Source organism: Staurois parvus, unplaced genomic scaffold, assembly GCF_062004578.1.
Source record: "Staurois parvus isolate SC_StPar_1 unplaced genomic scaffold, SC_StPar_1.0 ptg000233l, whole genome shotgun sequence".
In the NCBI taxonomy this organism is placed as follows: Eukaryota; Metazoa; Chordata; class Amphibia; order Anura; family Ranidae; genus Staurois; species Staurois parvus.
This window is the reverse complement of record NW_028318029.1, coordinates 90,483-114,331: the sequence shown is the minus strand read 5'-3', so window position 1 is coordinate 114,331 and position 23,849 is coordinate 90,483. Positions and strand designations below refer to the sequence as shown.

Sequence of the window (23,849 nt, the reverse complement as noted above, 5' to 3'; positions counted from 1 at the left end):
TAGAGGTGCTGCTGCAACCACATATGCTGGCTGCAGCAGCACCATACGAGAACAGGGTCAGCAAGTCTCAGTGGAAGGAATAGTGCCCCATCATTGGTGTCACTGATACCAATGATGGGGCACTATTCCTCCCACTGATACCAACGATGGGGCACTATTCCTCCCACTGACACCAACGATGGGGCACTATTCCTCCCCCCCACTGACACCAACGATGGGGCACTATTCCACCCCCCACTGACACCAATGATGGGGCACTATTCCACCCCTCACTGACACCAATGATGGGACACCATTCCTCCCACTGACATCAATGATGGGGCACTATTCCTCCCACTGACACCAATGATGGGGCACCATTCCTGCCACTGATACCAATGATGGGGCACCTATTCCCCCCACTGATACCAATGATGGGGCACTATTCCTCCCACTGATACCAATGATGGGGCACTATTCCTGCCACTGATACCAATGATGGGGCACTATTCCTCCCACTGACACCAATGATGGAGCACTATTCCTCCACTGATACTAATGATAGGGCACTATTCCTGCCACTAATGCCAATGATGGGGCACTATTCCTGCCACTAATACCAATGATGGGGCACTATTCCTCCCACTGACATCAATGATGGGGCACTATTCCTCCCACTGATACCAATGATGGGGCACTATTCCTTCCACTGATACCAATGATGGGACACTATTCCTCCCACTGACACCAATGATGGGGCACTATTCCTCCCACTGACATCAATGATGGGGCACTATTCCTCCCACTGACATCAATGATGGGGCACTATTCCTCCCACTGGTGTGCATTGGAAGAGGGGTAGTCTTATACGGCGAGTATAGCCCAAACACTACATTTTAGCAGGAAAAGTAGGGGGGTCGTCTTATACGCCCAGTCGTCTTATACGCCGGCAAATACGGTATATATATATATATATATATATATATATATACACCATAGCTTGTAGACGCTATACACACAATCCAATTAATATACACTTAATGGGATTTGTTTTTGCCAAAGACATGTAGCAGAATACATTTTGGCTTAAATTTATGAAGGATATAGGATATTTTATAACAGAAAGTAGAATTTTTCTAAATTTTTTTTGCGTTTATATAATAAAAAATAAAAAAAAGTGGTGATCAAATATCACCAAAAAAAAGCTCCATCTGTGTGAAAAAAATTATATACATTTCATATGCTTACAGTGTTGCATGACCACACAACTGCCAGTTAAAGTAGTGCCGTGTTGAATAGCAAACAAAATGGCCTGGTCATGAAGGGGTAAAACATTTCAGAGGTCAAGTGGTTAAATGGAAACTGATAACACTGGGGCTACTTTTGTGACTATAAAAGGTAGACTCTCCCACTTGGTACCCAGAAAGAAGGAAAAGAATGCAAGTGTGAGTTTCTACCAAATAGCACAAAGTAGGTCTCTGTGGTGAAGTTTGCTACAATCCTTACAACATGTAAAACTTACAAGGTGAGGATTGATTTACTGCTCAGATTTTTTACTTTAAAGGTGACCATACACTATACAATCTGACTGTACAATCTATACATCTGCCATCAACTATGTAGCACAGAAACCAGCTACATTTTATGCTAATTGATTGGATTGTTAGGGTGTTTTACCTCACATATTACAAAATCTAAATGAGACTGCACTGAGTTTATAAAATCGGATTGCATAGCGTTCGGCAATTTTAAGATTACAACATCTTTCAAGAAGATCTACTGTTCACCAAGCAGCAGCTATTGATTCTACACTAAAGACTAGGCATTACAAACATATTACAAAAAATTTGTTACAGCCATGTATTGAATGATAGACAATGCAATTTCCAAAGATCAGACAATAATTCACATTTCCATTCATTAAAAGACAAAAGAAGCTAAAAAAGCATTAGCATGATGAACAAGTCACATTTTGAGGAGTTTTGTAGTAATTTTAATTCATCACAAAGTCTCGACCAAAAGTACCAAATAGTGATAATATAACAAAAATAAACCAAGACAGAAAATTTATTAATCATGTTTATTTATCCCACCTGCATTTCTAATAAATATAACTGTATAAAATCTGTTTTGTAGGAATGTCATCTCAAAACATGAATATATGACAGTTGACGAGAAATCATTTGTATCAAATGGAGTCCTGTAGTGAATGGGATTTATTCCAGCTGCACCAGTAGATCTCCTTCTCCCACAGTTTCGCCAGGCTTGCAATGCACTGCTGCTACCTGTTCAAAACATTACAATAAATTTAGACACATAAAGTACAGCTACAGTCAGGCCCATAAATATTGGGACATCGACACAATTCTAACATTTTTGGCTCTATACACCACCACAGTATAATAATCATAAATCAAACTTTCACTTTTTAATACTTGGTTGCAAATCCTTTGCAGTCAATTACAGTCTGAAGTCTGGAACGCATAGACATCACCAGATGCTGGGTTTCATCCCTGGTGATGCTGTGCCAGGCCTCTGCTACAACTGTCTTCAGTTCCTGCTTGTTCTTGGGGCATTTTCCTTTCAGTTTTGGGATAATGAGGGAATAACACACACCTGGCCATGGAACAGCTGAGAAGCCCATTGTCCCATTACTTTTGGTCCCTTAACAAGTGGGAGGCACATATGCAAACTGTTGTAATTCTTACACCATTCACCTGATTTGGATGTAAATACCCTCAAATTAAAGCTGGCAGTCTGCAGTTAAAGCACGTCTTGTTTGTTTCATTTCAAATCCATTGTGGTGGTGTATAGAGCCAAAAATGTTAGAATTGTGTCAATGTCCCAATATTTATGGACCTGACTGTATATCAGTTTAGCCAGTGTTGTAGTATTCAGATGATTAGCTCTCATGTGAACGACAATCCAGAATGGGAGATTTACCAAGGATAACACAAAGAAAGGCAATGTAATATTCTGAGATTGAAATCTCACTCAAATTCCCTTCCCTGCAAAATGGAGATTTTATAACCATGTGTTTTGGGATATCACACACACACTCACTTTTCTTAAGCATTCATACCTCTCATTTTTACTGTCTTTTCCACATTTTCTAGTGTTGCAAACTGGAAACAAAATGATTTTAACAGCAGCTACTAGAGGTTCTGTCAAGTTTTAAAAACCTGCTCCTTACCTCCATTAAATCTACCCATGCAGTGTGGTCCCCCCATGGGTTAAATGTGCATTTGGCTAAAAGCGATAGGAATAAGGTGAAATAATTATCTAATCTTTGCTTCCACAGACTTCCTCATCTCTGTGCAGCAGGTCTTCGAAGCCAATTGAGTTTGCTGCCTGGCCAGTTGCAGTTCTCTGGCATCATCACTTGCAGTACATATTTCATACAAACATCCACACACATATACCTGTTATGAAAGGTATTTATTATTATTATATAGTGTTTATATAGTGCCAATAGGTTTGCTCAGCGCTGTACAATAAAGTGGGGGGACAGTACATGAGACAATACAGTAACAATACAATACACGAGGGGTTCGAGGGCCCTGCTCTTTCGAGCTTACAATCTAGGAGGGAGGGGGTAGAGGTACAGGAGGAAGTGGCTGTGGGGGATGGAATGGTAGGAGAAGTGGAGGAGAACAGCTGTTAGGTGAGGGTGGGGTAGGCTTCCCTGAAGAGGTGGGTTTTCAGGGAGTGCCTGAAGGTGAGGAGAGTAGGTGACAGTCTGATGGATTGTGGTAGGGAGTTCCAGAGGATGGGGAAAGTCCTGGAGAAGTCCTGCAGTCGGGAGTGGGAGGAGGAGACCAGGGAGCTAGAAAGTAGGAGGTCTTGTGAGGAGCGAAGGGTGCGGGTAGGGTGGTATTAGGGTATCAGGTCAGTGAGTTAGTTTGGGGCAGCGTTATGGATGGCTTTGTCAGAGTTAGTAATTTGAATTTAATGCGTTGGGCAATCGGGAGCCAGTGAAGGGATTGGCAGAGGGGGGTGGCAGAAGTGGAAAGGTTGGTGAGGTAGATGAATCTAGCCGCTGAGTTCAGGATAGACTAAAGTGGGGATAGCCTGCGTTGGGGTAGGCCGGTGAGAAGGGAGTTGCAGTAGTCTAGGCGTGAGATAATAAGGGAGTGTACAAGTTGTTTAGTGGTGTCTGGGGTTAGGAAAGTACGTATCTTGGAGATGTTGCGGAGGTGGAGCTTGCATGAATTTGCTAGTGATTGGACATGAGGTTGGAAGGAAAGGTTTGAGTTCAGGGTGACACCTAGGACTTTGGCTTGCGGGGTGGGATTGATGGTGGCGTTGTTGGTCGTGATGGAGAGGATGGGGGGGGGGGCGCGGGCTGAGGGGAAAACTAAGACCTCGGTTTTGGAAAGGTTTAATTTGAGGAAATGGAGCGACATCCAGTCTGATATGTCATTTAGGAGGTGGGTGATGCGGCGGAGACTGAGGGGGTGAGGTGAGGGGTGGAGAGGTAAATTTGTGTGTCATCGGCGTAGAGGTGATAGTTGAAGCCGTGGGATTGTATAAGTTTGCCAAGGGGGGAGGTGTAGATGGAGAAGAGAAGGGGTGCGAGGACAGAGCCTTGGGGGACCCCAACAGAGAGGGGGAGCGAGGGGGAGGTGGCAGCGTTATAGGTAACGCTGAAGGAGCGTTGGGATAGGTAAGAGGAGAACCAGGAGAGAGCAGAGTCCCTGATGCCAAGGGAGTGTAGTTTGTTAAGGAGGAGGGGGTGGTCGACTGTGTCGAAGGCCGCGGAGAGGTCGAGGAGTAGGAGGACTGAGTAGTGGCCGATAGCTTTGGTGGTTAGCAGGTCGTTGGTGATTTTGAGGAGGGCGGTTTCGGTGGAGTGTAGGGGACGGAAGCCGGACTGTAGTGGATCAAGGAGGTTGTTGTCAGTAAGGTGGGCGCTTAGGCGATTGTAGACTATTTTTTTTCTTAGAAGCCTGTAAAACATTGCAGAGACCTGGGGCAGCCAAGGCTGTCATTCACATTGTTGGATCGTGATGAGGCTCAGGTAAGTATTGAGGGGGCTGGGCGAGCTGTTGCACACAGAAGGTTTTTTACCTTTATGCATAGAATGCATGGAGGTAAAAAACCTTCAGCCTTTACACCCACTTTAAAGTAGAGTGGGAAATGCAGCCAATGTAAGACATATGGACTAGCTGGAAATGGTTTTGTGCTGCCATATGCCTTACAATATTGGCAGTGAATAGGTTAAACTCTTTTCCCCCAAAAGAAAAATAACACCTACTGCTGTTACCACTTAAAAACAAGTTAGGAGTTAGGTTTTAATTTGTCAAGTATTTTAGGCTCATTTAAAACTATGTGTATATATAAGACTAACCTATCTACAGGGAGACAATGATGCCGTGTGAGTTCAGTACAGGCCAAACAGCAATGTCACCCTTTTACAAAATTTTGCAAAATAATGGGCATACTGACTGGATTAGCAGGTAATAAAATTATGTTACAAGGAAGACTCAAAATAACAAAAATTATTATTTAGATGTGGCATATTACAGTGACTGTTTAAATAAATCACACTGCAGAAATCTGTTTTCACTTTGACAACAAAAAGTGTATTTCTTTTGGGTCAGTGTAAAAGAAAAATTTAGCGTGATTCAATTTTCTATAACAATATGAAAAAGACTCCAAATGTATTAATAGTTATTATAGGTTCTCACTGTGCATGTATGTGAGCATGCACAGTATTACCACTTCCAAAAGATCACTTCAAGAGACCCTGTTACCAACTTAAAAATATGCAGGTAAAAGCACAGAAAAATAAAGAATTATAAAGGTTTACTTGCTCTGTTGTTCCTTTCCATAAATATTTTTTGGCAATGTTCTTTTAAACTAGCTAGAAAAATTGACTAGTCCTTTTCTTAGCACAGCCCACTCCCCTCCGTGCAAGTCTTAGCCCTCTCCTCTTCTGGAGTGTCTAAATACTATTTGTGACAGCAGCACCTCCTTCCAATCTTCAACTCCTTACATAGTCTTCTATGTAGCTGCTGGGGAGAAATGAAGGGGAACACTATAAAATGTCAGTTGAGTGACAGCTCTGAGTCTGCTAGAGCTGCTGACATCACAGCCAAGATGTTAGCACCCAGTAACAGTCTCTGGGTTTTTAGATAACTACACAAGCGAGGCTTTTACAAATAAATACCATGTATGAAACACATTAAATGAACATATACCATTAATGGAAAATAGTTGCCAAAATGTATGGTCTGGCAACAGGGTCTCTTTAAACAGGGCCCTTGTTAGGAGTTTCTGACCAAGGAAATTCCCCCACCCCTCAAAAAAAGGTTCATATAGTATGTACTAAGCATATAACAGACAGTGAATGCACTGAGGTGGCTGCCTATTGACTTCTATTGCTTGCAGTCTGACCCAACAAAATGGGTTGTTCTCCTACATCTAGCTCCTGTGTGAATGTTGGTTGACTGAGTTGTAGGACAATCTACAATGTAAAGATGCTTGGTTTTGTCTGTCTGCTTGATACCTTTTCTCACAGCCAGTCTAATATATAGGAACTAGATCAAAGCAATTTTCTATAACAATTAAAGTAGAACTATAGGCAAAACATTTTTTTTTTATTTTGGATAGAGTATGGGAGGGTTATAACCCCTGTCAGATTTTTTTTGCCATAGCCACACAGGAAATTAGAGGAAATCCCAGCAAATTAAGAACATTTCTTGGGGACCCCCAGGTCACCAGAACTAGTGTCCCCAATGGAAGATTTCCCCTCTATTACTTTTTTGGGGACAACCCAAAATGTGGGTTTTTCTTTCACTTTCAATAATGATAATGGTAAACATGACAAACATATGGGAGGCACAGACAGCAAGAAAAACTGACAGTTGTCCTAACCCCTTCTCCACTCTATCCAAAAATAAAAAAAAGTTTTGCTGTTAGGTATACTTTATATTCCACTTTTTAACAGCAAGTAAACATTGATTGAATGTTATGGTCAACAATACCATTTTCTGCTCCAGCTTGACACATTATGTTACTAAATCCATTGAATCTGATGAGAGGAAATTACCAGTACATTTTTTTTTAAATTTAACAACAAACATTACCTTGGCGGTTTTAGCAGCTGTCATACTGTTTTGCATCTTCATAGCTTCAATTACACAGATCTCTTGCCCCTCTGACACCTATGACAGTAAAATTGTACTGAATGTTAGATGTACAGAGCATAAAACATCATATGCAATCACTAAAGATGTATCAGATGTCATTAGAAATCAAGCTATAACATGACCATGTATCATATCTTTATAAAAACCATCTTATCTTGCAGTGTGAAGTACAATAGAACCAATTGAGAAATTGCATATTTTATAAATTCAGGAATGCACATAAATTATCTGACAGCATTCATACAGAAAATTATGGCATTAAAGCAACACAAAACTGCACTGACTAGGACACAGTATTTTATTCTTAAACCAGCAGTTATGAAGAAAGCCAACAAATGAGTGACACATTGAAGAGTTTGTGTAATGCCTGGAGATGAAGCTTTAATTAGCATTTCCTGGGTGTTTGCGATGGAAATGTGAGATCTCATGCTGGCCTAGAAGATGGGACTAGCTGAACATACGTTGAAGGTGTTATTTGTCCACACTACTCTGATCCAAATCTGCTACAGTCATAACCTATGAGGCCCCTGTCAGTATACAGATATGACAGACACTTCTAGAGTCTGACGCAAACTTTAAACATATTAACTGAACTCTATATTTCAGTTTTGGAAGAGGATGAAAAATCTGGGAATCTTGCGGCAAGATTTCTATTGAGTTGCAAGTTCTGCATACCTGTCGTCTGGATGATTTGGCCCAACAAACTCCACCCATAACTGATCATTTTTGGTTGAAATTACATTTTAGTCATAACCTTTAAGAGGCCACTAAAGATGATGTCACTTACACACATGTTTAACCAGGTTTTATCTTCACTTTTCCTTATCCAGTTAAAGATTTTGGAAGGCATAATTATTTCCTAATATTATCAAAAGACAATTGTAATTTTTTCACTAATTTCTCCCAGTGACTTCAGCCTTGGGGGGACTGACTATAGCGTTTTGACAGTGTTGGCTCATGTAAACAATAACAAAAAAAGTTTGTTTAATGCTGTTTTTAGTTGAAATATTATGTTTGCACTGTACTGTAAATGTATTCTTAGTCAAAAAAATGTATATAACAAATTCAATAAATTGTTAAAGCACATCAAACTGAAAATGAAACATGTATCGGGTCCAGATTCGGTAACATTACAGTAGTGGTACTGAAAAAAATGCAATTCACTGAACATAAGATGTTCCTAAATTATAACACCGTGAAGAACCATTCCTGAAAAGCGTATGCAGTTTCAAGCTGATAAAGATAAAAAAAGAAAAGACTTATACAAAAAGTTATATTTGAGCAACTTGTTTCACTCCTAGAGATACATTCTACAAAGGAAAAAAATGAGATCACTGGTTACAGCCCAAATTGCTATGACAGGCTGTTTTCAGAGCTACTCCTACAAAATGGTCACAAGCCTTACAAGTCTCTCTGATAAACCCAATCTGCACTGATGTATTCTGCACTCCTTGTCTAATTGGTATAAAGTTTGCAGATCTCCGTCCTGTATCTTTCATCCAGCTTGCTGCATCCTCTCCTTTGACATGGAGGGTCGTAGGTCACCTTCACATCCGATTATCAAAGTAACACTCATTAAGCAGCAGTCTGCCTTGTACTGCAATGCATTAGCTCGAAGGAACCGTCAATGTGTATAGTCAACCGATTTTAGTGTTTTAAGGAAGTTTGGATGTGACACGGCACTGCCACAATCTTAAGTTTCAGACATCTCCAGCTGATGATTAATTATGGGTGGTGGGAAATAAAACCCAGTAAAGCCAGCTGCTTGCCATTGTTGGCAAAATTACTATAATGGATATAGGCTGCCAATTTTCTATTTTATTGGCAAGCCTTCCAAATGCAATTAGGGGAGTTATAAATGATATGGAAATCTATCAAGTCCCTTTCATTTTCAAAGAAGGTCTTCCCAGGAGACTTATCTTCAAACCCATCATTGACTTTGCTGTGTTAATGATGTATACTTTCTTTTTATTTCTAATTAAAGCACCTGACAACTTTTTGGAGGTTTTCTTATGTGGCATCAGCGTGCCGCAGGAAAGCCATCACACTTACATTTAAGAACTCCCTCCCTGCCTCTGTTCTAATTCAGTGAGGTGGGCAGCAAAACCTGAGACATGATATAAAAGGCATGGAAGAGAAGGGTGGACATTTATCATAAGCTCTGTTGCTTGCCCAGTGCTATTTGCTTTGGAATAAAAGCATGAAAATCTAATGCAAGAGCTAAAATTGCAGACGTAAAGGATGACTGCACAGTGCTCTATTTCTCAATTTCATCCTTCAGAGTCAGAAAATGGGGTGATACAGTTACTGGATGAGATTTACAGTAACAGCTGTGCTCTTCCCACACAGGGGAGGGACTTCTAATGTGCACAGGTCTGCTTGGAGCAGACAGGAAGCAACAAAGCATGATGCCATTCCTTTTAAGGACACGCAGGAACAGTTAGAGCTAATTATAGAAGCTGTGCATTTGCATTATAAAGATGTTATCAATTTTTTTGTGCTAGAGAATGCAGTTCTGAAATTTAAAAAAAGGAAAATTATAGATATATTATAAATATACAGTATTTCAAATTTTTCTTAATCTGTGAACACTGAGAAAAGACAGGAAACTGTGCCAGTGGCATATGGCTCTCTACTGTGCTAAACATTCGTACTAAAGACAGGTTCATCAGTCATTAGAGTATCTGGGTAAAAAAAATTAGCTTCTGATGGATGGTATTTAGAGCTTACCTGCTGGTAGTACATTACCAAAGAAACACAGGTTTCCAAACCCACATGACATTAGAAATTGCAGACCATGAAATAAAATCCTTGCAAGAACACATCATGTACGCCAGGTTATACAATATAATAAATAAGCTATTTCAACTCTGCGTAAAATTGGGCCCGCTGCAAGGGACCTTGGGTCAGGCCTGCACAGGCCAATTAATGCACAGCACCTGCTGTATAGAAGCAGCACACGAAGCACTTCCGAATCATTTTAGCAATTAAAACAAAACTGTTTCCTGCCTATTTCAACAGTAACTGTTTCAATGCAAGACTAAGCACCAAACCATTATGAAATCAGTAGGTAAAAAAAAAAAAAAAAAAAAGAAGCATTTTGGGGGGGTGTGAGGAGACGGTTGGGATAAATCTGCAGTGTGAAATAGAACCCTTCTTTTGTTCTCTTACACTGTCAGCCTTCTGCCTAATTTGGCAGAAAAACAGAGGGCTTGTGGTGGCCTTCCACAGTATCACCTTCTGCTGCACTCTGGCCCCCTAAAAAGACGGATCAATATCATCCCTGCTGATTTTCCTTCAAAAGTGGAAATCCTTCAATTACAGTTTTTTTGAGGGGGGTGCACAGGTGCAAGATTTTAATATGTATCTTGGACTGTGAATAAATTCTCAGCTCATTGACATGTTCTCCAACTAATAGTCACTTTTTTTTTTTACATATGTGCATTGCATTAGAATTAACTAACTGCACCAGGTATTGATTGAAAAAAGAAATACTTAGACAATTAACTAGTTCCTTATAACAAAGGCGTCAATACATAGGTTGAAATTCTGGGAATCTTGCTGAATGGCAGGCCTACATATCACAGTGATGTAATGTTCAGATTCATTTTCCTCTATTAAACTCTTAGGGATCTTGTAAAGCAGCAAATGTTACTTTCTCCAAATATTCACTAGTGGTGAATCAAGCAATGTCATTTGCAACACATGCACCAGAAAGATTCACTTGCATTGAATGGTTTGTGTGTCATTTTCACTGCTTTATAAATGCACCCCTAAACATTAAACAAGATAAAATTGCATAACAGAAAATTAACATGTAATCAATTTTCCCAGTTTCATGTTCACACCCAGTGACAATTTCTTCCCTGGGTATCAAAGGTTCAACCTTAACTGCTTATCCAAATGAAAGTATTCGGGATAGCTCTGAATATAAACATTCTGTGTTGTGCAGTATTCAGGACAAATATTAAGATGGAAATCATTCTACGTCTATTAACTTACAACATACATATCTTAATCACTATATGATTTCAAATTAATATGATCTGAAGATTATATAAATATTATTAATTATTAATAATAGACACTGTGCTCGCCGTGCAGTTTTATGTCTGAATGATATCTGGGTGAAGATTCCCTAGTCGCTGATTATCTTGCTTATAATTCTGGTTGCTTTTTTTCTTCCAAGCTATCAACGTGCGAGTTAGATTATTTTGTGCTAGAACTAGAATGGAGGAGATATCCTGCAAGGCCTCCTATCTGCATCCACCTGTTCAGGCTTTTATGAATTATAGACTGTTGCCTAGAAACAAGCAGTCACAACTGACCAGAAATTAATCTGTTTCGTCTTTATATTTAAACTACAATTACAACTTCCAAACGTGATGCCAGAATCATAAATGATACTATGCTGAGTATTTTGCTGAGATTGCATCTGCAAATACACACAAGAAATGTTTTTGTTTTTTTACATTGGTCATTTTTTTTCTGGAAGCAAAACCGGTCTACTATATAGGAAGACACACAAATCCAAAAATAATTGGATGTCAATGTCTGCTCATTGCATGTTGTCTGTGTCCCATCTAAACATGTTTCTGAACACAATTCTCCAGCTCAAATGGAGTAGGTGGGAGGACAAGATTTGTCATGACATTCGATTAAGATGGCTGCTAACAGGATTAGAAAGCAGCTGTCACTTTGTGTTACTTGGTAGCAGAGACAAAAATACAGATTTATAAGATGAAAACTTGGACAGAAACACTCAACATGACTAGAGATTAGAAAAGGAGGACTGAATGCCCATCTTGGTATCTGCAATCTACAAAATAACAAGGGCCTCTTATACCAACACCAGCTGTACCATATTAAACACGTATAAAGAAATCTGAAACAAATCAATAAGAAAAGAAGAATTAAGTGTGTGTAAAACATTAAATATCATTTACTGTTAGAAAAAATGGCTGTGTAAGGTCATATCTTTCTTAAACTGAGCAATATCTATTTTCACCAGCCACAAATTAAAGAAAAAAAAAAAAAGGTACAGCATAATTCATCTTCAGCACGACTTTGTAAAGACTGCGCCCACCAACCCAATTTAGTGCAACTACACTTGCTGTCATTAGTTCCACCAGTGATGGTCAGGACAGTCTAAGTCACATCTGACAAAGTCCTCATGCTCTATTCACCAAATGTTGGCAAAAATTAAATGAACATTACCATTGGCTCCAACCTTTGTTCACTTTTTGTAGCAAGGATTTTACATTTTCCCAAATAGGCACTGTGAGTCCTAAGTAAAATGAACTGCTCCACAGTTGATTTACTCCTACTACTGTGTCATAGAGAGAGAGGAAAAGATGAATAATTTGCCCCGTTATAGTCTTTTAGTATATTTTTTTTTAATGAATGTAATTATGATATACATGAACAAATGGTAAGATGGTCAAGTAAACATCTACTGGTTAGTTGCGGGCAGTGTACACAGGTGGGCATCAGCTAGTTTAAAAGCAGCGTGTGCAGCAAGTTTCAGGCAGTTTTTCTGCCCCCAGCCACAAATGTAAACTAGGCCTAAAAGCAACTTTCCGCTTCAGTGCAAGGATGTTAAAAACAGATCTCAATGGAGGTGCTGACTGTCTCTTTAAACAAGGTGCCAGCTGGCTTCAGTCTTCTACTGAAGCCTGCTATTAACCTATGTAAAGTGACAGCCTACATTCCCGTTAAGATCTGTGTTTAACATTTACAAACTGGAGATAAAGGTTTCTTTAAAGTTTTCAACAAAACTGCTTGCATCCATCTAAAGTGGAGTATACACGGTCAGTTTTTTTTTTTTTTTTTGATCAACAAATCTGACAGAACCCCACATCAACACAATGATATGTGATGCAGAGATCTCTCCCGCTGAGACATGGTATTCTGACAAAGGGGACTACCCCCTGCCAGAATTCACTGATCATCGCTTTTAGCCATTGGTTGCAAGTGCTAATCAAATACTGTTTTTTCAGGAAAATTCTACAGAAGATAGGTATTAGGTATTTCAGTCATAAACTTCAGTCAAAGCATGGTAATGCACTCTGCAAACTAAAGGGCAAACCAGGTGTGAAACTGATGGATCCAAAATCCAGCACAAATCTGCTACAGTTAGTGTGGCTGAAAAAAAGACAAAAGTCCACCCAGTTCAACCATAGAAAAAAAAAAGTTATAATCCTATACCCACAGTTGATCCAGAGAAAGCAAAAAACCCAGCAAAGCATGATCCAATTTGCTCCTGCAGGGGAAAAAATCCTTCCTGATCCCCTGAGAGGCATCAGATATTCCCTGGATCAACTTTACCTATAAATGTTAGTATCCAGTTATATTCTGTGTATCTAGGAAATAATCCAGGCCTTTTTTAAAGCAATCCACTGAGCTGGCCAGAACCAACTCTTGAGGGAGTCTATTCCACATTTTCACAGCTTTTACTGGGAAGAAATCTTTCCATGTTTGGAGATTACATTTATTTTCCTCCAGACGTAAAGAGTGCCCTCTTGTCCTCTGTGATGACGTCAGGGTGAATAGCTCTACACCGAGTTCACTATATGAACCACTGATGTATTTATACATGTGGTTCTCTCCTCTTCTCAAGAGAAAATAAATTCAGTGATTATTAACATTATAAATGTTTTAGGAATTGAAAGCAAGAGACTTCCAAATGGTTTTACATCTTTATGGTACTGAATCTTGATTTTTTTAAAATCTTTGATTTTTTATAAATAAAAGTTATGTTTTACTAGTAATGATTGCTAGAGTTGAGTTGGACTGTAAATCCTTTAGTCTCACCTCTGAATTGCTATTTGGTTTGCACAGCTTTCTATGTGAGTTTGTGACTCCTGCTTGGAGCTGTGGCGGTTTACCTGCTGCATGTGACCCATAGGAGAGGCACTCAGTGCAGGCAATTAGACCAAATTATTTGGTGTTTAGCATATTTGTTAGATTCTCCCGAACAGCTTTTGTTCTCCAAAGATAACACCAGTGCCAAGAGTTCAGCTCAGTTCATAAGTGTGCATGTTCGGCTGAACAACCACACAATTTTTTTGGAAAGTTCTTTCAGAGGAAGGTGTTTTGGCAGACAGACAATCTGACTCACCCATCTCTGTGGTTTGCCTATGACTTTGAACACTTTGAACATTTTAAATCTGTTTGTGTATGATAAAATTCAAGGCAGAGTTCAAGCTCAGTAATCATAAGCTTTCAGTCTTTCACGTTAACCACTGACAACACAGGATAACTGATACCAACCCACACAATCACAGTTTAATATACCATATCCAAGTGATGATATATCCAGAGACTAATAGATCTGTCCACACAAAACTCTAAATAAAAACCGGGTGGACTGAAAGACTACAACAATGCATTATATTACTGTTGAGAGAATATCTTGGTTAAATTAATACAACCCACTTGTTTGAACTATGCTTGAAGAAAGTAACCTAGGACTATTTGGTCTCTAGACCATTAGTGTATTCTAGGACAGGACATATAACTGAATAAAAATTAATCTAAAGAACATAAAAATGAGAAGACAGAAACGATCAACATTAAAAGCATAAGACACTATTAGCAACTATTATAGAGCCTTACATTTGCAACTATGTTACCCTTAGTCTCTGAGAGTTATTTGCTAAAACTGCATGGTGCAAAATCTGGTGCAGCTCTGCATAGAAACCAATCAGCTTCCAGGTTTTATTATCAAAGCTTAATTGAACAAGCTGAAGTTAGAAGCTGATTGGCTACAATATGCAGCTGCACCAGATTCTGAGTGCTCCAGTTTTAGTAAATTTCCTCTACAGTGTATTTGTATTTTATAGAAATGTTTGTTGAAAGATTTTTTAAAAAGTTGGTCATACACGCAAGAGAATTTGCTAGCAATTTGTACCTCTTTCACAAGAACAATTAAATTGGTCAATTCCCCCCCCCCCCCCCCCGTTTGAATTTATGTTACTCTGCTGTGCTTTTGAGCCTTAGCAATACAGTTTTTTCATACGGATATAAATTCATAGCTGCATGTATATTGATACTGCTATGTCTGCTGGACTGCATGCTTGAATCTAGTCCTTGTATCTTACACTTGCTTTGTACTATTGTAAAATGGTTTTCGGTTCTTCCATGTAATGCTTTTATGCTTCAATAAAGCACCTGTTTTGTAAAAAAAAAAAAAAAAAAAAAATGGGTCAAGCCAACATCCCTGCTACATAAATAAAAACTGCTGGTAGTAGGGTACCTTGATCTTTTTGTATATGCTAACAAAACCTAGTTAAAAGTGGTGTAAACTAATAGCAAATTGCCACGTGTATGGCCAACATAAGTAAATATACAGTAAATGACATTCACAAATGCAATAATGAAAGAACAACAGATTACATGCTTATGGTAAATCTATTTCCAGCAGAATGGAAACTTTGAGAAACTCCTATGGGGAAATTTTTCAACTATCGATTATTTTCTTTAGCCCATAGTCAGCCTAGATAGAAGTACACCCTCAGCTTCCAGTCCACTGATTGGATGCACAGTGCTCCTTCATTAAATCAATATTAAAGACCATGAACGACTTGGAGACCACTGCCTTAAATGTAACAATTCAAAAGCATTCTGTTCTGCTGCACTCAGGCATGCTGACTGTTTGAATCTCCCACTGTCTGTAAGCAGAAGAAATGGGTTTCACACAATGTGTGATAAGGTGAATCAATTTTTTACAGTCTGCTTTCTAGTCTCTTCTTAGGAAGTGTGTAAAGAAGAAATATTTAAACTTAATATTTTTTTTTAACATGATGGTGACACCTTGATATCAAGAAAGTGACTTTTTTTAATACAATTGTGTTATGCTTTACAAAAGATAGAAAAGTGCTTCTTGTATGAAGTAAAGAAAAAACATGTAAATGTTAAAGAAATAAAGAAAAAATGTAAATGTCCCACAGTGAGTAAGAAGGTGTGGTGTTTTCATTTGCATGCCAAGGCCAGGCCTTTAAATATTCCTCCGAAATTACTTCAAATAGTGGTTCAGGTTAGCTGACTCAAATAAAATTTGTTACAATCTACCAAATATATTTACTTGCCTTAATTTTTCTATTTAACGGCCTTTACACTGAAAACCAAAATAATGGTAAGATTGAATACAGCTTCTACTGAGCAAAAGATGGGTTCTGTTACTTTTATTTCAATTTGACAAAATCATTGGTTTAGAATAAAAAAATAAACTGTAATTTATCATGAACAAAACAATGAAAGGCATTAAATACATATATATCAAAATAAAAAAGTTCCATGTCTACAATACTTCAGTCTGTTTTATGCTTAGAACCCCTTGAAACGTTATCCTGCATCACATTAAATATGTAAACTCTAAATATTATTACTTTTTTAGTGTATGTTATGTAAATGGTTGTAGCTGCTGTACAGTGAAAAGATATAAGCCTGCATTGTATAATTATACTTAATAAAGCATAAAAACTATTTGTAATGGTGGCCCATTACTGGTTACATTTCAACTTCTACATCTAAAGAAAAAGAAGAATATTTTTCAATTTAAATTTGAAGCAGCAAACTAAAAGAGACAAAGACCATGCATTTATTAATAAGGCAAGGATTTGGCAAATGGAAATATCCACCAGCAATGATGATTCTTAATGTTTGATAAATGTAACCTTAATTCTTCACACATCCACATAAGCTGAACTTTATGTGACTGGAAAGACTTTCCTACAGTTAAAATGTTAACATGATGATATTCTGCCTATGACCTAGAATACAAAACTGTGAGACAATAGAAAAGTACAGATGTAAGAGGCCCACCTAGGCTGCTGTAAAAATTCAGAGCATTTCATATCCTTTGGTTCCTTAGTCTTTTAGGATGGCTTTATGTCTGTTCAGAGCATATTTCAATTCTCTCACTGTAAATAGCATGAATTCATCACCCTTCCCTTGAAGTACTTCCTCACATTTCCCGAGAGCCTCCCACCCTCTAGTTTCAGAAGGTGACCTCTGCCTTTCCTCCTGTACCTTGCTGAAACCTTTGATATATTTCAACTTTTTTATTATTATTTTCATTTTCATGTATTCTTTTTCTTCACCTAACAGTGTCTTGTGCCCATGTGCACATATTCCTTCATTAGTTAAGAAAATAATACACCATTAATAAAATATTAAAAATGTTGCAGTACTAGATGAGATTACATCAGCCTGACATAGTGGTGCATACAGCACAAGTAGTTATTTAAAAGCATTAAAAAGCTGAAAAAAGAGAATGTTCAGCAGACTCCCACATAGGTAGTTTTATAGATTTCATATAGCTCAGTAGTATTGGTGGGTCAAATTAGAAAGTTAACATTGTCTGAAAATGTATTCAATATATAAATGCTAGAAAAGTTTTCAATGCTAAAAACATCAAAACATTTCCCATTTTCCAAATAAAGACAAAGCACAAGTAATTGATGTTTTCATTCAGGATCCCTTATGTTAATATTGCAGTGAAAGCATAATATAATTGGTCTGCTTACTTCAAATAACATTGTGCTTAATCAACATTATTTTCCAGTATGCTGGAAGAGTTTGATAACTAATACTAGGGGGGTCATTTACTTGAAAAATCATTATCCTTCTATCCAGTGAACACTTACTTTGGTTCAGGAAAATTAACAACAATGAAGGTGAAATTTAAAATATAAAAAAATAGTAAATCGGCGTTTAAAGCTTCTCTTTGTATCGTGAAATTTATAGTCACATTATCGGCATTATGGCATTACCAATGCCTTGCCATATTGAGATCAAATTCCAAATGCAAGAGCTTAGTTAGTAAGAAAGACAGCATTATGCAACCTTGACCCTATCACAAATCATCTTTAAATGGCCTTACTGCAATAAAGTGAAACCAGATTGGTTACTACACTTGGCTCTTTAATGCCACATTATTGAATAAGTCCCTCAGCCTACTGTTGGTAAGGTATTTAAATTCAGTGAAATAAAGTAATATAAAAAATAAGCAAACAAATTATGTAAAAAAATGGTAAAGCATTTCAAAAAGGGTACAGAACAGAACTGAAAGCAAATTAGTATCCGTAGATCTAATATCTAAGGTGAACTAAGGTTTTGAAGAAGATGGTACCAGACTGGGGAAAAAAACACAAGCATTAATCTGCATCATTCTCATTTCAAAGCGCTTGCCAGAAAAAGGCGATCATAACAGTCAACCATTTTGCCAGCAACCCACAGACATTCCAATGTGGAGCACAATAGGGTGCCTTACTAGAATATAATACAATATAGTAACATTTTAGGGTGTTTATCTGCAATAAGACAAAAGTCATTCAAACAATGAAGGTGTGCTGTATTCATTTTTCTTGCAGCCAATATGCATCCATAGACATACAGCTATGCATTACTTATTTGTCATCTAGATACCAACCCCCTTTTTTTAGTATAATTTTATATTATTAACATAATAAGCACAAAAATACACTTATTCAAAAGATAATAAAAAGAAAACAAAACACATACAAATGTTGTGCTCATTAAATGTCACAAAATATTGCTTATTTAGAATGCATTGCTATTGCTTACCATGTCCCCAGGCTTAACAGACACAGCAACCACTGTTCCAGGCATCGGTGATCTCAGAATGCTACTAGTATCTTCTTCCACCTTCTCCGGCATGTACTTGGCCAGCTCAGCTGCATGCTTTGTCAGCACTTGCAGTTTGTACTTAAAATTAACAAAATAAAATAATTAGATTTAATATCCACAAGAACATATTCTGCTGCTATAACAAAGGTAATGTATTTACTACGGTTACATATTTATTTGTACTCCTCTAAACAAACCCATTTACAGAAACCCCTTATATTGGAATTAGCCATCTGATAGCAGTGAAAATGTCATTATGCAGCAGCTTGTTTGTTAAAGGGTATTAAGCCTGAAGCATTTTTTTCTTTTTAGTTTCAAAATGTTTAAGTGGATTTCTAGAAATATTTTACACATTCATCCAGCACAAAAGCATGGTATTGCATTACCCATATTAATTCAGAGATTATGAAAATATTAAATTTGTAAAGTCTATTCAAAAGGTATAATTTCTTATATTTAAAAGAAAAAGTGTAATTTTCTCCAAGAACTGAACTGAGCCAATTCCACGTTTTTTTTTTCTAAATCAGAATTAATGAGTTTTCAAAGTAAATGTTAATGAAAGAGAAAGCAGTTTATTTCTTTTAGGATGTCTCCAGTTTATTGGTCTAGACTGGAACATTTGAGCATTGCTGGTCTTTTTCTCCCAATGAAATGCTCATACTGCTTGCAAGGACATTTCCCCAACGTTTGTTCTTCAGTGTGGTGAGAGCCAACGTTTGACACAACCAGGCCGTCAGTAGATGGCAGTACATCACTTTGTGTAATATTGCTAGTTGGCAAATGATCTAGAATAGAGAAATAGCCATAGGGATTTCAAACTGAACATATATCCAGTCAAATGCTGATCTTTATTTAGCTGAGTCTTTATATCTGAAAGGCTGGCATGTTTTTGGGACACCCTGCTCTAAATAACGATCTAAGTTAATAAACTAGATTACATTTTATTACCCTCATGCGTCTATTTTTAATATGAAATGTAATCATTTTATGAACTCATGTGGACTTATCCTCATTAATTTCACAAAGCACGTAAAATACTGATAAATGCTGATACAAAGTAATGTACGATATATCACTGAAATGCATAACAGCACATCATAAGCAGTATGATAACTCCTGTATCACATTCCAAAATGTTGTTGCCAGTTAGTTGTTTTTTATTATTATTATATGAAAGGTATAAACACTTTTGAAACTTTTTTTTTTAGTGACCTCAGTCAATTTTATAAAGAAGAAAATGGCTAATCTCTAGTAAAGCTGTTAAGATTTGATAACAGGTTGCTTGTCCAATTTCACTAATCTGACAGTGTGAATAATAACATCTTCAGCGTAGATTTTTTTTTCTCTTGAGTATGTGTTTTGCAATCAAGTAATACAAGTGTCTGCCAGATTCTGAAGGATATGATCCTTAAGCAAAATTACAGTTCAAATAAAAGCTTTTTGCTCCAATTAAAATTTGCCTGACTCATAAGTGGTGGGGAAAAAGCAAGCAGAGTGCATTTTCCTGTCAATCTAATAAACATTCTGTGCAGAGGGAGTATTTATCAAAGATAAATTGTACTTAAAAGTCTTTCATTAAACCTATAGGGGGGAATATAATTACACGAAATTGCACAGTTTTGGGATCTGTGTATGTCGTCTGGATTCAGCTTATACTATGAAAATAGTAAAATATCAGGGGAGAAAGAACTCCATAATTATTAGACTCTGGTCTGGAATTATAATTCATGTTTTTTGTTTTTTTTCTTAATTTTCAAGAATCAAGGCAAACAGAATGCCTTTACATCAGTTTACATCTTAAAAACACCTCTGCTATGTAAACATTTTTGTTGATAATTTTAATTGCTGTGGTTTGAAAAGAAAACTAAGCATTTAAGTTAGCAAGTGTCTAAACGGCACTACGAGCAACCTTTTGTATTCATTATATATACAATAGGCTAAATTACAGAGCTTGAAGAAGGTAAAACTGCAATGCTATAAATATATAATAAACAAACAAGAAATAATTATTTTTAGTGTTACAGTTGGTACAGGCTATTGTTTTGTTCACTTTATCTTGACTTTTCTCACAGTGACATAGTTTTTTTTTTTTTTTTTAGATACAGGCATATTATAGTTCTATTCAAGTCAAAGCAAACACATTTATTCAATAACACCATGCAAACAGCCATGGTGTGCCATAACCCATGGCAACCTGAATTTAGAAATTTAGAGAAGCAACAAAAACTTGTTTATCAGCAGTATTGGAATGTTTGAGGATTTCATGAATATAGAGAAAGAAAATTATTTCAGAATAACTTACAAGATCAAGTGAGACAATGATGTTAACATTGCAAACTAACTGATATAAAAATTAAATACATTCAGATAATCTGGAGGATGAATGACATATACATCTGTAATATTTCTAAAAGTCGCTTCTAAGTACATTCACCACCCTCGATTTTCCACCAGCAACATTATAATGTGTTGATAGATAAATGTTGACATTAGGTTGTAGCCACTTAATCCATAGCATAAAGGCTTTCTAAATATGGGGAGCAACTCACCAGTGAATCTGCAGTTACCACTTAATACATATGACCTATAGTATGGTCTGTACATAACAAAAAAAAACTTTCTACATTTGATATAATGATAATTTATATATATTATTACACAAACATTTCATATGTACAAATTTAAAAGTCATTCTACGCAAATTCTTAACAAAATAAGCATATTGTTACCCCAGATTCAGAATCTACTTCACTGCCTTAAAGGGAACGTGTAAGGGATTTTTGTATATATATTTTTTTCTTTACGTATTATGGTCAGATGTTTTCCTTTTTGTCAGGTGGCTGCTTTTTACATAGTATGCCATTTCACCTTACTTTCTTTTACAGAACTCAATAGCTAAAGCTGAATTCATATCCTGTACTTCCCCTCTCAAATTTAAATCAGAAACAGAGGGGTTGAATAGGCTCTATTCACTTAGAAATTAGAATTTTCACTTTACAAAGTACCGTAAATGTCAGTGAATAAGAGGCATCTATGTGCACATGTGCCTTTAAATATGTGTAAATCAAAAGATAAAATTACCCAAAACCATAACAGTTTCCCTTTAAACTTTCTGAGAAATGACTTACTGCAGCCTATGTGTCTGCCTTTAGAAAACAGCTTACATCTACATTGGTCATAGATTTCAGAAAGACACTACATTTTATTGCCTGAAGCAGAAGGCACAGAGAATATCCAATACCGTGCAAGCGGTTTTCATTCCATGACTGCTTGCCTAAAAGCTAAATTAGTACACAGCGCTAATAATTATAAAAAAGTTAAAACAATCTTTTGTCTCTATCAGGGTTTCAATATACTCCCTATTCACAACTAGCATTATACTGACGTAGTAAAAAAAAGGGAAAAACAAAGATTTAAAATGTGTTCAATCTATTTCACCCAAAATATAAAACAAATATAATATGTTGTAAAGTGCCGTACAAACTGTCGGAATCAAATCAAATCAAATCCCTCTGTCCCTCTTTCCTCCATGTTTTGATCTAAAATATTGAGTGCTATAAATACATTTAACTACTAAGGACTTTATACAACGTCAAGGGTTTTTTTTTTTACCCAACATTCACCCATTTCACATATGGTTTAATTAGGAACTTAAGTGAATCTTGAGTAAAAACATTGGTAAATAGACCCAAAAATCTCTTAATTATCACATTTGTCATTTCGAAAAGCCAGTGAAAAGGAAAAGAAGAAGTGTAAAAAAACAAATTATGACACGTGTTTTTATACACACGTCATAATTTGTTTTTTTACACTTCTACTTCCTGGTCCACATAATATGAGGCATGGCAGGGGCGTTTCCTTTGTCTATATACTTTGTTGATCAAGTGAAACTTTAGAATACCTGTGTAGTCTTCTCCTAAATTCTATTCAAATGAAATATCTTATGAAGAGAAACACCTTTAGGCTTTATAGGTCTCTGCATATGCTGAATAGGGCTATGTTGATAGTGAATTTAAAGTACACAGGTCATTAGATAAACTAAACTAAGGACCATCACTGTTGGCCAGCTTCTGAAAATGATAGTTGGTTGGGTTTATCTGGTATAAATACACTTAAGTCACAAACCTAGAACAACTGGGCTGTAAAATAAGTGTAAAAAGTGTCAGTGTTCCCTTGCTCTATATATTGGGTACAAACAGTCTGCCCATAGTTAGAAACGTGGCTGGTTCCTGCTGAGACGGCAAAGATTCGAACCATCTATGCTGGCTTAACATGACCAGATGTTGACTAGGATGTGGAGCCTTTTCATGACAATATAGGTTTCAATCTCTTGAGAGTTTTACAACTAGCAGGCTTTAAGGAAATCTTTAGAGGCTGTTGACTGCCCATCAAGCACTTCAGTGTTAAAAACAATTAACAGAAGAAAATAGAGATGTCAAAGTTCAGATAAAAAGAGGCTGGCTGGCTTGATCAGCAGACAAAGGGATGATTTAAAAGAGGTTTGATACATTTTGCTAATTACAAGGACAATAAACAACACATTGAAATGCATTAACAGATAAAAAGTATACAATGCATGTGGTCAAAGCTCAGTAATACGGTCTCTTGAAAGATGTAAGGTATCTATGAGGGCATTACATGATAAGTACAAAGTCTGCTTGCTCTTGACCTTGCAGTTTTGGGTCCATCAAAAGTAACCTCCTGGTCAATCAATATCAGAAAAAGGAATCCATAGACACTCTAGTCATCTAAGTCAGCAAAGCTGTGAGACTATCATCTAATCTCTATGATCTGCTATAATATTCAAAATTCCTAGACCCTCACAAAGGTTACTGCACAGGGAATTTCTCTGACTTGGGCTATTTTGGGAGGAGCAATGGTGCAGCGTTTGTCCATACTTTTAATTTCCAAATGTAGAAATAATAGCCAACGCATGTATGTAATTGCTTTGTAGAGCTATGCTGATAGAGGCAGGGAAACAATATCTCTCTATCATGGCTGTATTAATAAAGCCCAATTAAATTGTCAGTTTAAATTAGCTAAACACATTCTAGGTACATCAAA

At 37.0% G+C, this 23,849-nt stretch overlaps 1 protein-coding gene across 1 annotated transcript; it reads right to left on the bottom strand.

The window, feature by feature from the left end:
• Positions 1-2,044: 2,044 nt before the first annotated feature.
• LOC149460189 (propionyl-CoA carboxylase alpha chain, mitochondrial-like) lies at positions 2,045-18,932 on the bottom strand. The gene is made up of 3 exons (XM_089679949.1): positions 18,723-18,932; positions 7,071-7,148; positions 2,045-2,264 (listed from the first exon to the last, which is right to left on the bottom strand). Exons 1-3 carry the CDS (start codon positions 18,813-18,815, stop codon positions 2,196-2,198), a joined length of 240 nt encoding a protein of 79 aa, XP_089536075.1. The 5' UTR covers positions 18,816-18,932; the 3' UTR covers positions 2,045-2,195.
• Positions 18,933-23,849: the final 4,917 nt, after the last annotated feature.